This window comes from Pholcus phalangioides, unplaced genomic scaffold, assembly GCF_987345545.1.
Source record: "Pholcus phalangioides strain wild (caught in Gottingen) unplaced genomic scaffold, Ppha-v1.0 ptg000013l_1, whole genome shotgun sequence".
NCBI classification, from domain to species: Eukaryota; Metazoa; Arthropoda; class Arachnida; order Araneae; family Pholcidae; genus Pholcus; species Pholcus phalangioides.
In genome coordinates, this window is record NW_028301606.1 from 32,650,400 (window position 1) to 32,669,187 (window position 18,788).

The following is an 18,788-nucleotide window of genomic DNA, read 5'->3' on the forward strand; positions in this document are numbered from 1 at the left end:
CAAATCTTGACGGGAGGGTTTGAGCAGACTACTACGCGCATCATCTGTGGATAACGGAAGCACTATGAGGGTTAATTGCACATGTTCTTAATGCATAGTGAAGAGTTTCCTATTGATACTCTGAATATTAAGACATTGAGCTTAATATTATTCTCACGATTAAATATCACCCTTATCTTATTAGAGATAATGATATGATTATTTTAGATATAATGTTATTTAGATATAAGTTTTTGTGCGATTATTTTAATTCATTTATTGAAAATTCGTTATTATAACTGTAGGGGTTGTTGCAACTTATAGAATATCATATTTACGTTTTCATAAATTACTAGATATACGTAAATTTTATAATAATTATTGTAAATTTCAGTTATTTCGACCAATGATGGTATGGGAATTTATTTATTTTCCTCACACTGAGGTAAAAATTAAAAATTTTAAAATATACTACTTAACAATTAAATTTAAATCAATTAAAATTATCCCTAAAAATTATTAATTTCAGATTAAATTTAACTATAATGCATGAAACTTAATTAGATTTCTTTGAATTCAAATTAATTTTGTATTTTATTACAATCTGCTAAAATTGTCATATTCTGGTATCTCAGTGTTCAGATGGCACCATAAACGAGCGTTCATCAGTGTTCAACGGCTATTTTTGTATACACGAGGCTTAATAAAGCAGGGAGACTGCTATTCCGAGTGTTTATTTCAATTATGTTCATTGGAAAAAATTATAATCACGATGATTCTTAAAAAGAATAAATTGCAATTTTTGAACACAGATTTTGAGTATGTATTAAAACAGTAACAGATAAAATAGAAATACGGCTATATATATCTGTTACGGCAAAAATCTGATAAATTGGTTATTACACATAATAACCAGTTAATATTCATACTTACCAATCGTTTAGGTTTGCTAAATTTATCACTTTTACCCGTGAAAATTCATACTTAAGCGTCATTGGTAAATTTGATAAAAATGAAAAAAGAAATCCAAATGAGTCTATCATGTGCGATAGTAATAGTCGTACCCCGATATAATGATATAATACATGCATGAATTATCATGTATGGTATATAATACATTAGGATTTATCGTGTTTACCAACGACGCGACGTTTGGGTATTATGCATAATCACTGATATAAATTTATAATTTTTTTAAATTCTGCATTAAATTTACTAACGACGCTTGGGTACTACTCCGGTAAAAATGATTAATTTATGGGAATTTATAAATTTAACAACGATGCTTATGTGCTATGCACAATCGCAGGTAAAAGTGATAATTTCATGGAAATTTATAAATTTTAGCAAGATCGGAGATTAGGCATAGATAACCGGATTTATCACATTTACGTTACATATTCATTGCATAAGAGAAAAACTAATATAACTTCACTTATATAATAGAAAGATTTTGCTTGCATTTAATTAAAGAAAACATATTTTTCTGGTTTTGATTGAAATCAAAAAACATTTGCATAATTAAAAGAATCGTTCTTTTATTTGGAAATATACATTCGCTTACAGATTGCTGTCTACTTATACGCACACCTTGAAATATAGCAGAGCATTCTACGATAATATGAGTTATTACCACTGGGATTGATGATTGTTGTTCAAATGAATCAAGAAATTAGACCTAATACCATTATAATGATGTATTTTCTGTTTCGATGGATATGATTGTCCAATGCTGTTTTCGTACAATAGCATTTCCATTGATCCATCGAAGATGTGAAGAGATCAATACATTCGCGTTGAAAATGTTATAAGCAGCCGTCAGCCTCGGAACAATCAAGAAACTGATTAAATCATAACTCTGTTTTATTTTGTTTTTTTCCCTCATCCGATTTGGTATAGCTACTGTCATATTCTTAATCTCTTCTTGCTTAGGGCACGTGTACACAGAACCGCGCCAACGATTCGTTATTCACGGTCTAATGGAATTGAAATTGATTTCTCCGAAAACTTGATGGGAATTATTATAGGAAGAGTGGAGCAAAATGTTCACGATAACATTAATCATCATGAATGTAGTTAGTAATTCCTATTATTACATGTATATTAATTTTTTTTTGTACACATATTTGCAGCGATGTGCTTCTAAAACAAAAGCAAAGGGAAAAGTGTTGCTTTATTACCGTATATACTAATACAGACAGAGTCAAATCCTGTACCTATCATTTTTAGTTACACCATGGGTGATAAAAAAGATTTATTCTACAGAATTTGACAAAGAAGATCTCTGATGTCACACGTCGTAACATCATTTTTTCGGAAACGGATTCGGGATACGGATATGAGGGTGTTGTTATATGAGTGCTAAGGAAAGTCCCTTGGCGCATTTTACTGGTGAACCGTTGATCTTACAGGCATACTTCTAATTCGATAAAGTATCCAAATAACGTATAGACCTCAGATAACTCATTCATGTAGAGATTAACGATGTCACTCTCCACTGTCCATACGAAGTACGAAAGCCTGGATAACCAAGCGGAGATCGAGATGTAGTTCGGAAAGAAAATATCCCCACAGAGGAACGTGATTTTTTCTTCCCGAACTACATCTCGATCTCCGCTTGGTTATCCAGGTTTTCGTACTTCGTAAGTCATTCATGTTTCAAAGGGTTTAATAGGTATTCAAATATAAAAATTAACTTATTTTACGAACAGTGTGTCCTTAACAACCCCATTGGTTCAAATCGAAAACAAGAGAAAAGTTGGGAACGACATTATGAGCTCGTTCGATAGTTTATGCTGTTTTTTCTCCAAATTTTCCCCGATTTTTGAATTCACGTATCTCATTGAATATTGCATCTCACAACATTGAAGTTTTTTGTTGACCTCAGGAGAAACAGAACGAAAACTTTCTAATTGGGTTTTCAAGGACAGGTTGTTCGGTGTTTGGTGTTTTATTTCTTTTAAAAAATATACAAGATTACAACCCTTGCAACATAAATCACGTATCTGAGTGCTACACATTGTTTGGATTTTTTTCTAATTGGAAGTATGCCTCTGGAATCAACAGTTGAATAAAATGTTGCCAATGGATTTCCCCCAGCACCCTGTATATTCACATGCACATAGTGCTGTAAAAGTGATAAATTTGTGATTATATCCATAATCGTCACTTATTATGTATATTAAACAATCATCTTGGCAAGTTTGATAATTTTTCTTTTACATTTATCACTAAAACTGGATTATCCATAATTCCCGACTGAAGTTGGTATATATGATAAATATGAAAAAAAAATCATGCGGGCATGTCACTTAAATTCAATCAATCATCAGTGTCTCCCACATGATGGATGCATTGTGTTTCGCCATAAATATTAAACTAACGTAAAATAATTGTTATGACCTCTTCAAACCTGAGCCAAACTAAGCATTAAAAAATTGGTTGTCGATGGATTTGTGTTGATTGTGTGTCAAAATACAATTTAAAAAGAAGAAAAAAAAGAAAATTTAATTAACTAATTTTGGTCGATACTTATACCAGGATCAATCGTGAATTAGGTACCCTTTCTCATATTTAAATTTAGGACTTAAGATATGAGAAAGTCTGGAAAAAAAGAATCTTTAAAACCCTTATAAAATCTTTTGAAAATGAAGATATACATATGTGTACCTCTGGAGCAAAGAGGTTATGGATATAAACGTATATATTATATTATTAGTCTTGTAATGTGAGCTTTCGTCACATTTGTCATCCTTTTAAAACATGTAGATCCATCATCATAGACTGCAGTTTAAGCAAAGTATCCGGTGAATTTAACTGATTCATTGAAGATTTATCATATTCACCAACATGGGCTAGGAATTATAAATAATCACCGATAAATGTGATAAATTCACAAAATTGATCAAACTAACCAAAATGGTCGGTGATTATTCATAATGGATTTCCCACATTAAGTAAGACATGCATAAAATATTTTCAAACACACTGAAGAAACTACAATTAATTTAAAATATAGTACACTAGATGTTACCCTCGGCTTTGCTCGTGTGGATTTGGTAGAAGCATCTCTTCCCTTAGTGAGTCACTACATTATGAAATAAAACTACTATCCAAATTTCATGTTTATAGCTTTTGCAGATTCCGCTTGGCTATGCAGCTCCTTATCACATTCGAGCCCACTTACGACACCCTCCTCCGCACTTTGCGATTGAATTTTGAGAAATCTCTTCTTAGTGAGTCTTTACGTTATGAAATAAAACCACTGACCGAATTTCATAGTTATATATATTCAGCGATTTCGGCTCGGTGATGATGCGTCAGTCAGGACATGTTATTTTATACATAGACATTATTCTCTAAATATCTTCTTAAATTATTCATTTTTTATCGGTCATAGAAAGATTTCAGTTTTGCCACCTTTCTCCTGTACTAGTGTAATTTAACACCCATTCTCCCCGTTTGCCGCTCATTCTGTTTTTCTGTGATTCCCCTCAACCTGTATATGCGAGTCTAGCTTCGGTTGCAAGAGTTCAAAACACACACAAACGCACGCACATACGAAGATCGATGAAGATCTCATTTCAAGTTCCCTCCTAAGATAACACTGATTTCAACATTGTGTTAGGGTGTAGAGGAAATACACATACATTTATTCCGCGCGGTTGCCCGAGACTGTTTTCCTGTCTGGAGGGATCACGGATGTCTTGAATACAGCCAAATAACTAATGCAAAGTGCCAATAACTAGGCATTCAATCTTGTTATGGGGCTGAAAATTGCATTCAGCGTCCTTAAATGGTCTTTCGGTCGGCTAATAATAAAGCCGGGGGAAACATCGTTAATGTTCAACAAATTCGTTTTATTGGAGTTGTAGCGGTATAACGTTGACTGTTTTGCTGCTCGTTCAACGTTCCCCGTTGGAAGTCAAGTCTGAAAGAGGCAAATTCATGCGTGACGTTATTTCGGCTGTTCGCGATGCATGTGTTATGGATATTAAACACACACAAAACTTCAAACTTCTATTACCCTGAATCATAACGGTGCATAAATGAATACATAATGCGCATTTGTTTGGCAACATTTCCGTTTAATTTCCTGTAAGGTGATTACTAATGTAAATTGCCACGATAAGATTCCTTCTACATCCAAAAGTTTGGATTCGAAAAAGATTGTGCTTCAAACATTCTTTAAGTTTTCGTAAAATATGAACAACTATTGTACTTTTAAAATCTGAATCCACTTCCGATACGATATTTCGAGTCTTAGATCATACATGCTCAACCCACGGCCCAGGGGCTGATTGTGGCGTTCGGAATCATCTTATGCTGCCCGCGACCTCAAACATAATTTTGAAAACATGAACTGAGCGACACATTTATAGATCATTTGTAGTCACTTATGCGACCCGCGGCAAGTTCAATGCAAGTGTCTCGTGCCACTTTCACAGATTACTGTGACCCGCAGTATATTTATAGATTGCTCAAGTGACCTGCGGTACAGTATTAAGTTACTTATGTGACCCGCGGTGCAAATACAGATTACTTAATTGCCTACGGCACATTCCCAGATCACTTGTGTTTCAGATCACTCACCACAGTTTCAGGTCACTTAAGTTGTCCGCGGTGCAGTTGCACATCACCTGCGTTGCCCGCGGCACATTCCTAGTTAATTTAAGTAGCCTTTGGCACATTCCCAGATCTCTTGGGTTACCCACACTAGTTATTATCACTTGAATGACCCGCGATACAGTTCCACATCCCTTTAGTGGCCCACCGCATATTCTCAGATCCCTTAAATGACGCGCGGCATATTTACAGATGATTTAAGTGACCCGCGGCTCGTTTTCAAACGAATGAAGTGGTCCGTACTCCACAGAAGGTTACAAACCCTTGATTTAGATGAAATTTAAAAAAAAAATAGCAATTTTTAATAACCTATTAATATACATTCAAATGGTGTGCGTTGCATCGAGTTGATGGCTGTCTTCATGGGAAGAATGACGTGAATGATTCGATACTTGGGAGCACGGGGCACAAACGGAGCCACCAATATAAATCTCTGCTAACTTTTCCGACACAACTCTGCCTCTTTTGAGGTAACGGAAGGAAGGTGCTTTGCATCAGTCCGGGGTTGTGAGCGGTTCTATCTATCTATTAATACTCTTTATAGATGTTTATGAAGCTTCAAGTGTGAAAAGAAATAGTGAGTTATGTTATATGTCAGAAATGGAACTTACCAGCCCTCACGCGAACATCTCGGCTTCCAAGAATACCGACTTCGTTCGATGCGATGCATCTGTAAACACTGGAATGTATATCCTTTCTATATTCTTCCTGAGTGAACGGCGGAAAGTCTAAAGAACCGTCCCACCGAACATGTCTGAGTCCCGGCACATTGACCACCACAGTACCGTCTTCTGTACGCCAAGATATGGTTGGAGGGGGAAGACCAGTTGCTGAACACGGAATAATAGTTCCGAACGTGTTGAGGAATGTCACTTCGCTTGGCGGTTCCGTAATAAATGATGGACCTTGAGTATCTGATATACTTTGCTGGTATTCACCTGGAAAAAAGAAAGACTATTTATCTTTCATGTAATAATGTGTGCATAAGTTTTTTTTTTTAATTTTGTCATTTTCTGCACCCGAGGGCTAATTAGACACTGGGACCTACAATTTATTGCCGATCCCGAACGCGACAGCATTTTTTTATACTCACTGAGAGATTGGTGCGGTAAACCCTTGATGTGGGACTCCCTGCGGTAGCAACATTTTCTGTGGTCATGTCACCGTTTTTTTTGAAGCCGTCTGTCAAGAAAGTCTCTGACAAGGACGAAACGGGTATAGAACTCGCACACCTCTAATTCTCCTTTAGTACTTTAGGCAAGTATCTTATCGCACTGAACTACCGCCCCCCCCCGTATATATTATATAGCCGGCAAAATATTATAATTTTGAACAATAATTATGCACATACAGTCTTCCCCGCTTAATCAGATATCAACGATTTCATAACACGATATCCGATTAAAAGGGGGCATCTGATTATGAGGCAATTTAATCAAACAATTTAATCTGGAAGCAATTTAAACTTTTTACAATGTTAGTATATTGAAAACTGTTGTAGGATCAATATTAATAAAGCTGCTGGAATAAATCAGACGTCAAAAATGAAATGAAAATTACATTTAATTACAATGATCAAAATGCTTAAGATTTATTTTTCCTTTTTATTAGAAACATTAGCGCTCTCTATTGTCTCAATAGAAAACCAAAATAAAGTAGCTGAATATACGTACATTGAATACAACTTAAATATTTAGGCCAGTACTTACTCTCATTTGTATTATTTTTAATCGTAACTGAGTAACATTTTCCATTAGTTCAAAATGTTTTCATTCTACAAAAATGTTATGTGTATAGTGGTTGACGTGTGAAGCATAATATTTGATTAACCTGGGTAAAGTCGTTGAAATGATCATATTAATTAACCACTTGCCCGTCTTTCCCGTGTCAGACACGTACATCCGCTCTTTCCCGAAATGTACTTGCGTAATCTTTGCCCCTAGAGGCCGCTATCGGAAAGGGAGCATTTAACTAAATCTGTACACACAAACGATATGGCTGTAATCTATTCACAAAGAAATATACAATATATACTAATCACATAATCAAGTTCATTTACATAACCTATTTAAAAACTAGATGATTTACATTCAATGCAAAAAATATTGAAATAAGTGTTTTTGAAAAAAAAAATGTAATAATTTCTCAGAAAAAGGTAGTAACGCAGAATCAACATTTTAAGATTTTTTTTAAATAACAAATAAAGTAAAATATTTCTTTCTAATTGTCTGTTATTCTTAGCCGTAAACATATGAGTCGAATGAAAAATAAAAAAAATCTGTGCAGAAAATGGTAAAAACCCATCAGGCAAATGATCAAAGACATTAACGGGAGGAACATTAACGTTGGTTCTATGGCAAAAATTTAAATGTCAGAGGATTTTATCCGTTTTAGTGGGGTATATGCGTTTATCCTTTATTCGATTAAGCGGCCTATCCGTTTATCATTTATTCGATTAAGCGGGGTATCCGTTTATACTTTATCCGATTAGGCGGCCTATCCGTTTATCCTGTATCCGATCAAGCGGGACCGACTATAGTAAAAATCTTTCGCTACACTCGTCTGTGAAACCCCGGTCTATCACCATTTTTTAGGAATACAGCAAACTAAAGATCAACAGCTCCCAAATGCTTTTTGTTGTGGACCGACCCCTAGAAATCTTAGTGTCTGCCATGAACTCCCCCCCCCCCCTTTTCCGGCAAAACAGAATATTCTCAAACAATGGATTACATTCCAAATTACAATACATTAATTACAACAATTTTACAAACAAAATACATTCATTTACAAAATACAATTACATTACATTCCGCAAATTTGATGCGATAGCAATGTCATCTACTGGACTACAAACGAACTAAAACAATACTCCCATCGAGAGTAGTCACCACAAGTACAGTAAAACCTCTTTTCTGCGGTCACCGGCGGCATAGAAAAACTTTTCCGTAAAAGAGGGGGTGACCTCATCTGAGGAGGTGTCAGTTAAGAAGAGTTTTACTGTACAATATTTGTCAAATCATAGCAATATTGCTACTGCCATCTACCAACGTTGTAGCGGTATTTTGCTTGCTTGACTTCTGCTATCCGGCATACTCAGGTCTGATATTTGCTGGATTAGAGAGAGCTGAACCTCTCTGTGCATTTGATGAAAGTATAGTCTACTTTTGAAATAGGCTTTTTTTGGATATTATGCCGAAGTGAACCCGGAAAGAAGAGTCATCTAGTCTCTGCCGGAAATCGATCCCATGTCCTCCTCAAACCGGGAAAGTGCGCAAGGATATACACCACTGGAGACACGACGGTTTGCAAGAGTTCCTGGGTATGATTTCCGATGGAGACTAGATTACTTTTATATTCCCAGGTTCACTTCATCATAAAATCCAGAAAAGTACTATTTTTTTTTTCTTGATGTATTTCGATGAGAAAAAAGCCGTCTCAATCTCTATAGTTTATTTTATATGTCAGGGTACTGCCATCTATCTTTCAAACTTGAAGTAAAAAACTGGCAATTTTCTTATGTATTCTTTCCTGAATGAAAAACAGTTCTGCAGCCTAGTGCAGGGTGGTTATAAATAAGTTGACACCACACTCAGACATATATAGCGCCCATTCTCATGGAGGTATTTCGATGAAACTGTGTTTATGGGATGTGTGGACCATGCAGAAAAAAGAGTTTCGATAAACAAAATTAGTTCACAATTCGACCACCAGGTAAAAAAGTGTCACTTTTTATCACAGTTACGTTTTTCCCATGGTCCAAATAAAGTATATACCAAGTTTCAATGAAATCCACCCTCCAAAACGGGCGCTACATAAGTCAGAGTAGCGTCAGTATAATTCAATTGACGTTACTCAACTTCATTATACTGACACTACTGCGACTTATGTAATGTCCATTGTGAGGGAATGTATTCCATTGAAACTTGGTATATACAGTTGAATCCCGTTTTCACGAATCTCGTTTTAACGAACACTTTCCTAATCCCCAAATAAGTTTACATAGGATCAATGCTAGGTAACCTGGAATTAATTCATTCGATATAACGAAGTGATTCCTCCGAACTCTTGGCGTACGTTATAACGGGATTCAACTGTAGTATATACGTTATTTAAACTATGGGGAAATGGTTACTGAGATAAAAAGTGTCACTTTTTCACCTAGTGGTCGAATTGTGAACTATTTTTTTAATTGAAACATTCTTCTCCACATGGTCCACATATCCCATAGACCAAGTTTCAACAAAATACCTCCATCAGAATGGGTGTTACATACGCCTGAGTAGTGTCAGTTTATTTATAAGCACCCTGTACTTGATGTGGCGAGATTTTGTTTTTTCAAGTGAGAACCAGTTCGCTTTTGCGTACAGAAATTGGAACGACACAAAACTGCCGTCAGAGGAAAGAAACAGTATAAATGACACTGATAGGAAAACATAACAAATAAGAATAAAGATTGAAGGTAGTATAACGTCCAGATAACAGCTTCGCAACATGAGAATCAGACAATATAATTGGAGGTGATTTGTCTGTCTCGATATGTTTCCCGATCGCATTAGTCTTAATCCCCGGATTCTGCTTCAGAGATTTCTCTATGGATAATTTAAACAACTCGCGTGAATCGGAATGTCTGCATTTTACTAAATTGAGGGAATAAACAACGTCTAATAGCTGGGACACATACGCACTGCTTCCCCAAAGCTTGTAGTAATAATAATTCCGTATGAGTTGATATGAAAAGTATGGGTTCGATATAAAATCAAAACAAGAAATATAACGCATATACCAAGCACTGAAATCCACCCTCCAAAACGGGTATACATAAGTCGGAGTATAAATTTAGAAAAACAATTTTATAGTGGCTCTGTTTCAACATCAATGCTGAAAATGCCGCTACCATTTTTTAAGGAAACACATTTGTATATCGGTCTAGCTTTATTAGCACATTTCCATATTATTTGTGGTATAATTGACTACATTTATTGACCAATGAACGGTTTCAAGGAATAAGAGAAAGTTTCCAGTCTTCAAATTTTATTGAGAATGTGATCATCCTGAAATATTCCCACAAAATAACAAATAAAAACGCATACGGTCAGTTTCCAGCAATGAACCATATTTTATTCATAAAATGCTATAAACATTCTTTCGCATGGTGTTGTCTGAACGAGTTTTCGTGTTAACAACTTTAAAAGAAAAATTAAAGTGCATCGAGTATTGATTAAACATCTATGTTTGGTGTTGAAAACCTTATTGTGTGTGCTTTAATTGGGATTACTTAAAATTCTGAAAACTACGTGTAAGCTTTGCAGCTGATCATCTTGTATCAGTGTTATCCATAAATGTAGCTTTGAAGAGCGATTCACTTTTCCCAAAATTTTAAGGGTTAGAATTTTCAATGAGAAATAACTCTATTAGCCATCTAGCGGAGGGAAAAGCGAATATCACGTTTCCCATACGCTATAAAATTTCGCGAGGTACGCTATTATCACGTTCTATACACATGGCAGATAAAAACACCCCCGCTATTTTATAGAGGAAATTTCAAAAACCGCCCGTAGCTGGAGGGTTGAAGTAAAAAATTACTTAAAACATAAAGAATGTTTTCACATTCCTCAACGGAAATTCGAACATTAATGTTGAATTTTGATGCACATTGACAAACGCTGCCTTGTACGTAGACGCACCTATCAATAATGGATTGAGACCAGACAGTTCCTTAAACAGAGGTGTTCCTTATTCAGAGATAAATGAGTTATTATTCAAAGGGTATCTGAACATCTGTCCCTCAAATAAAGAAGACCTACCATTCGGACTGTTCCTTAAATGGAGGTTTGGCTGCATTCGTTGACCGAAAACACAATATTAAAGACGTAAAAATGAAAATTACACCAATCTTAAAGTTTTTTTTCCTAACATGGAAAAAATTAGCTGGTTTTAATTAATTTTTGGGTGGTGATTCTAAATCTGATCTTGAATAAAGTCCATCTTGTCCAGCTTTTTTGTTACATGGTATTTAATTTTGTGAATATCTCAAAATTTACGTAGAAGTCAATACGTATGAACTGATACTAGGTAACCATATTTCTATTTTTTGCCATCTAAAACTTTTGGAAACTTTCTTTAATTGAAAGAAAAACAGACGCTCTAAGTTTATGTGCATCCCTTCAGTTGAAAAATGGAGCTAAGTTAACGTTTATCTGGAAGAAAATCCTTGTGACCTCCCCCCGAACCTTTTGCGACCCCCTCGATCCATCGTATGCCCCAGGGCCTGATGGAAAACATTTTGAAGGCTATGAACAAATCTGAACCCAGGTTTCTTGCACCTAAAAGAGAAAATTTCCGAAATAAAATGAGACAAAACTGAAAGAGGAAGTATTTGTAGGAGGTCCTCAAATGAGAAAACTATCGAACGATTTTGTTTTCTCATGAACTTGCAATCATTCACATCTGCAATGAAGAGATTTTGAAAATTACCAACAGCTTGTTAAAAATCTGCTCTGTTCGTACGAAAATCTTGGATATTAAATTACTCGAGAAATCCATTTCAATTCCCCCCCCCCCGGTTTCTTGGGAACAGTCAGCGATGAACAAGGAGAATGTTCCATCAAGGCATTCAAATTAGGGGAGGGGGGTGGGGCAGGTGAGACCCTTCAATGATGAGTGATGTTTGTTTTTGCAGAAAGAAGACAACTCGATATATAAAAGAAAGCAATGAATTATTTATATAAAATACCGGAAAAATACGTATAAAGTTTGTCGTGTGTAAATACATGTGTATTCTATAGATATTATATGGATGAAGAAAAAAAATTTTTTTTTGATAATTCATGTATAACGATGCACGAATGATAAAACCTGTTGTAATAAATTTATTATAACTTGTTATTAAAAATGTGTCATGTATCTCCCTTTTCAAGATGTGTAAGTTTTCATAGCGTATAATATATATATATATTTCCAAAAATGACGATCACGCATAAAGAAAAAACTGTACGCGATGGAGATTTTTCACATTGATATTTGAATTTAGCATTCCAAAATTTGTCTAAAAAACTTATTTTACTCGTGGTATAAAAAAATTTGAAATTGTTGACCAGTGTTATTTTTCAGATTAGGTATTCGGAATTTCCGATCTAAGCGGATTAATGAGAAATATCTCGCAGAACGTAGAGAAGTATATTATGCGGGTGATTCAAAACTAATTCTATCGAAATAATTTATGCCTTTCTTTGCATCCTGAATGGGCGTTCTGTTCGTCACTGCATGTACCCCTGCCAATTATTTCACGAATCTACCGGGGAGTTTCTCTTCAACCAAAATAATTTAACAAATTTAGAAAAGACCAAGCATTACCGTTAAAGTTTATGTACAAAAAATAAGAGAAGGACGCTTAAAAGCTTAAACAGATTATCTGATAGTAATTAGTATAATTGTTTAACTGCCTCGGTAAAAGGCTACGAGTAAACGTGGAATTAAAAAAAAAAACTGCAGAGAAGAGAAGGAGAGGTATATCAACGGCACTTTACATCAAGGATGAATTTTTAAGAAGATTTAATCTATTTGTTTGAAGCAACGACTCTCCTCCGTACTTTTTTGTTTTTTCAAATTACTTTTTTCTGTATGTCGTGTTTCTTCATTTATTTCCCTGAGGAGCATCAAACGTGACGTAGATTACCGCTTACATGGAAGTTCAATATTTGTTCAGGTGAACGTTGTTTCACTTTATTTACTTTTTTTTTTCATCTCTTTCTATTTTTTCGTAGACTAAAGTTCTCATCTCTGATGGAAAAATAAAACAAGTTAAATATCCTTTAAGTAACTGATAGTAATGCTTAAATGTATTTATTTACCTAAACTTTAACGGTGAATAGTTTACAATGCGTTATGTCTACCACCTAATTTTGTGTTTTATTTTTTGAAGTTAACCGATTACCTCTCTTGTCACTATTCTATAAAATTGTACGGGAGTCAACATTTTCTGATAGAAAAAAAGTGTTGACAATAGTAAATTTTTAGACTGACTATGGCATATTCTATAAAAAAAGTCCTTTTTATGTGAAATTTAAATGTGTTAGTTAATGTGTGTGTGAAATTTAAATTATGTTTTTTATTTTCATAGTACATTTGGCTAGTGCGGATTCTGAACAATAATTTTAAGGACTATATAGTATGCTCATAAATTATAATCAAATATGTATATGAATATGCGTATTTTTTTTTTTAGAAATTTCGTTTAAAATGCCATGCATGAAACACTCTAATTAGACAAGTATATGTGATAGACATTAGACATTGGTTCATAACCTTAATAATATATGGCAGAATATCATATTAAAATTCTATAATGATAAAATCAATACATTTTCAGAGAAATCATGTTCAAACTCAAGTAAAACGTAAAAAATAGCATTCTTCGCGAAACGCGTTCAAAGTTTTATTCACAATTAACTTTATGTAAAACCGCAACACTAAAGTGGGCGTAAATTCAGTTCTAAGCATAATATAAGCAAAACAGGTCTGTTTCGAGATCACAATAAATATAGATTTCATAAAAAATAAAAATAAATATATAAAAATCGATATTTTTTCTATATATATCGACGAATAGCTTAAACTAGCGGCTCTTAATTTTTTTTTTTTGATTCGCGGAGAACTTTCTGCTATATAATTTCTATGGCGAAGCTCCGGAGGCCTATTTTTTCATTTATACATCAAAATTACTGTTTTAATTTTATTACTTAAAAATATTTATAATTATTTTCTGCAATTTACAGTTTTATTCCTTTCTCGAGTGGCCGGTTGAGAACCGCTTCCTTGAACAATTCCAATCATAAATAAATGATTTTGTGAGAAACTATCTAATTTCAACCAATTGTGAACTTGAAAATTATATAGGAACTGACTGATATATCATTATTGAACTTCAATAGAAAGTATTGCCGTAAATTTATGATTGGACATGATTGATTTTCTCTAAATCAGGGATTACACTGAAAAGTATTATAAAATAAAATCCCTTTTATAAAACTTAAAAATGCAGCTATTAAGTGCGTCGGTTACATTCTAGCTAATGTAACCATTAGACTTATTGGTTGTTTTCTGTTTTCAATCTTCGTAGAAGATTTTTTATCCAACTTTTATGGTGTAACCCCGGTCTAAGTTGTTTGAGCTTTTGTCCTGCAGCTACAAAAGTAATTTTATATTATGTTATACTGAACAAGTTTTATGGGCAGTTTTAAGAGATTTTGTGATAATTTTTGTTCTTTTTTTCAGCTCCCTTTTTATTATTTTTTTCAATTATAACACGCATTTATGTACCTAATATAATAATTTGATATTGAATAAGAATAATATATCACTTTCTGTTTTTGACATTTTATGCTGGTGATAAACTATAGAATTCAGATTTATGATAATAACGCATTGTTTGTCTATGCGAATAATATACAGGGTGATTACTTAATTATCCTTTGCCACAATTTATCGGTGAACCGTTGAGGCATACTTTCAATACATGTAAACATTTTCGAAATACCGTGTACACCTTAGATACATCATTCATTCTGCAAGTGGTTGTACAATTTTCAAATAAAAAAAATAGCCTTTTATATGCATCCTGGCCTCAAAAACTTAATTAGAACGATGCTGCCCTGTCTCTCCTGAAGAAAACATTAGAAAAAAAAAAAAAAAAAAAGAATTCCACGTTTCAAACTACAATACCCACTGAGACATTTGAATTTAAAAATTAAGAGAAGGAAAGCAATAACGGACAGATAACACTTCTTTCTCTTAGTTATGCTGTTCTTTCCCAACTTTCCCCGCCGATTTTTGAATTCAAGTATCTCTGCGAATATTGCACTTGCAAATGTTGAATTTTCTTTGTTGGTCTCAGGAGACAATGAACAAGAACTTTCTAATTGGGTTTTTGAGCACAGGGTGTCCGTATATTTTTTGTATTTTAATAACTGTACAACTTGCAACTTGAATGATATATCTGAGTTCTATACGTTATTTGGATAATTTTTCTAGTTAAAAGTATGTCTGTAAGATAAACGGGAATTGAGTAATCAACTTTTATATAATTCACATCATATGTTCAGGTATTATTTCAGCAGCAAAGATAGAGAATGGAGAACAATTGTTCTCAGAACAGATGTACCAAAACACTGGCGCTACCAATGTTGGCAGGTTTGTTCCTCACAGGACATACTAAGGGAAGTGGTGTGGAGCACCGAAATTAATTTGTATTTATTTTGTGTTATTTTGCGGGTAATTCACTATTTCTGTGATTTAATCATTTCCTTTTTTACATTTTCTGTACTCTAAATCGCACGCCAATTGTAATGCTCTCTCAACGCAACTTTAATGTAAAAAAAAAAAATTGCGCTGGCAGTCCAACTGACATCTTTAAAGGCTGTAAACCATCGTTTACGTACTGCAGTTTCCATCGACAACCGTTTATTGCACATCTATTGAAATTAATTAAGTATTCTTTCAGTTCTATATTCTAATTTAAAAAAATAATTGGCAGTATTAGTACCCGTGGGCATTTCTTTTGCTCTGACAGATGCAACCGCAATATCAATCTGTGTAATCAGCAATCCCGTTTCTCCCTTCACACGTTCTAACTAACAAGGCTGTGCGTGGGCGCTTGACTCTCACGTACTGAAACTTATAGGGTGATTATATGACCTTTATTTCACGGAACATTTTGTTTTCCAATTAGTGCTTTTGGAAATATTTCTTTTAATTTTGCCAAACTCATCAAAAATGGATGATAATTCAATGACATAGAATGCTATTAAATCCGTTTGAATAAATTAAATGAGGAGTGAAAACTGGAGGCGTGCTTTCAAGTTCTCTCTAGTAGCTGCCAATGGACGATACTGAAAAATACATACGCAATGAGACTGCAACGTGATTTTGAAATGCGTTGCAAAAACACCGACACTGATTTCCCACAATCTACTGGCTTTAAAAAATGGGATAAAAAGAAAACAGTGACAGACATTGATGTCATTCTTGCAGAATATAAATGAGCAAAGTGAGGAATTTCAGATACATCATTCATGTTGGAATGCATTGTATAGTTAGTAAAATAAAAATAAATAACTCTTAATATGGACACCCTGTTAGCTAACTTTTCCGGCACAACTCTGCCTCTTTTGAGGTAACGGGAGTAAGGTGCTTTGCATCAGTCCGGGGTTGTGAGCGGTTCTATCTATCTATCTATGGACACCCTGTGCCCAAAAACCCAATGAGAAAGTAACCCCTGGTCTCGATGGCAACAGAAAATTTCTACGTGTTTAAGTCAAATATTGGCAGACATAATTAAATTCAAAATTCGATAAAAAGTTGGGAAATAATCTTTGACCCTTAGTTTTTGCTGCTATTTTCCCAACTTTCCTCCGATTTTTGAATTCAATTATTTCATCGAATAATGCGCTTAGAAACTTTTGTTTTGTTGGCATCAAGACAGACAGGGTAACCAATTTCTTCTTTAATTTTTTTGGGCACAAGGTGTCCATATAAAAATTTATTTTTTTATTTTAATAACTATGCATTTCTTTACAACATTATTGACGTACCTGGAATACCTGACTTTTCTCACATTTATATTTCGCAGGAATGACTTTAATATCTGCCATCGTTTTCTTGCTCATTTTCATCTCATTTCGAAAACCGTCAGTCGATTTTGGGTCTCTGTATTTATTGAAACAATTTTTCCTTTTAAATCAATACATACGTTCAAGCCAAACTGCTTCAAGAGAGGCTTCACTCGCATATAGGACAAGGCTTTATTATCTATGAGAATCATGCGTAATTTGGTTATGAATAGCACACGATTTTGCCATGATACGAACGCACCCTTTTGTTATGACATTAGCGCACGCTTTTGGTATGAGACTACAAAAACGCCAAGCCATTCATGTGACAACATGACATTTTCCTTTGGCTCACCTTACTCAAAATTCATTAAGCAAGCTTAACTAATTTCTTTTCATTTAGTCGGTTCTTTTATATAGTATGAAATAAGCTCTATTTGAAACGAAGTTTAATGTATTCTTTAACAAACACAAGAATTTGTGCAATAGTTTCAACGGATGTTTACGTTATGTAATGATACCAAGTATACGGAACGGAAGATTTTCATTCATTTCCAAGAAGCTTCGTTATGAATGAGAGTAGGAGAACCACAAATATTTCCAGCCGTTCGGATTCAACGAACGGTTAAGTGAAGCTTTGTTTGAGTACGCGGAATTCCATTTCACTTGCTGGAAAAGTTCTACGTAGAAATGACATTCTTTTGACAGAATTCGGAAAACATGGCAACTCCAAAAACTTTCCGGTAGAAAGAGAACTCGGGGTTCTCGAAATGCGTGGACAAACAGTTCTCTTCCATCTGCATATTCAGCAAAAGTTCATTCATTACAAAAATGTGGAATATATTTTTTGGAGCAGAGGGTAATCTTTTGTAGTTATCTGATTCAAAAAAAAAAACAAATTCATGAAACAGCTTCTTGGCATTCATGAAACATTAAAGTAGCTGTTCGAACACGCATTCCTACGAATATTTTCTGCATAAAATTTTTATTTGGTATGAACAAAGAAAATATATATGCATGGTTCTGAGAAAAAAAAAATTATCCGCATCGGGCCTGATATATATTTTTACCTTAACTATGTTAACTATGTAATTATTTTGTTTTTCGAACTTCATGTTCATATTTTGTTACTCAATATGACTTTCTTTGAATTCTATAAACAGGAGTACACAACTTTTCTAGTCCGCGGGCCATATATGCAGCATTTATACCACTCGCCGTACAGAAACGTTCATATATAATGAGCATGAGACCCCGATTATATGGGGCATTTTTGTAATTTTGTGGCCGTCCCAACTTTTTATAAAAATGCCCCGTTTTTTTCCTTATTTTTAGTTGGCTTTAGTTGATTTTTTAAAATCAAGAATTAAGATTATTTTTATAATTTCTAAATAACATTTTGATAATTATGACTCCACCATAATTAATATACAAAATATATTTATTTCACATATTAGGTGAACATGTATATATTTTTTTTGGTGAGTTACGAACCTTTGACAATTCTTTTTACTATATAACTGACATCTTTACTCGTTTTTGGACACACTATTTAATCAGGTCGATAAGAGAGCCCCC

At 34.2% G+C, this 18,788-nt stretch overlaps 1 protein-coding gene and 1 long non-coding RNA gene across 6 annotated transcripts in view; one reads left to right on the plus strand and one right to left on the minus strand.

Annotated features, from left to right (window-relative positions):
- The window catches only part of LOC149078975 (cell adhesion molecule Dscam1-like), a 348,553-nt gene that overhangs the window by 268,588 nt on the left and 61,177 nt on the right, over positions 1-18,788 (minus strand). For all 5 annotated transcript variants that reach the window (XR_016193867.1, XM_089241217.1, XM_089241216.1 and 2 more), the window contains exon 2: positions 6,216-6,542. Coding sequence is in view for 4 of the 5 variants with exons in the window: in XM_089241217.1 (XP_089097343.1) it covers positions 6,216-6,542 (327 nt within the window). In the remaining variant the exon portion in view is untranslated. The remainder of the gene's footprint in view (positions 1-6,215; positions 6,543-18,788) is intronic.
- Positions 1-18,788, plus strand: part of LOC149078977 (uncharacterized) — a 31,157-nt gene that overhangs the window by 2,704 nt on the left and 9,665 nt on the right. The window lies entirely within an intron of this gene.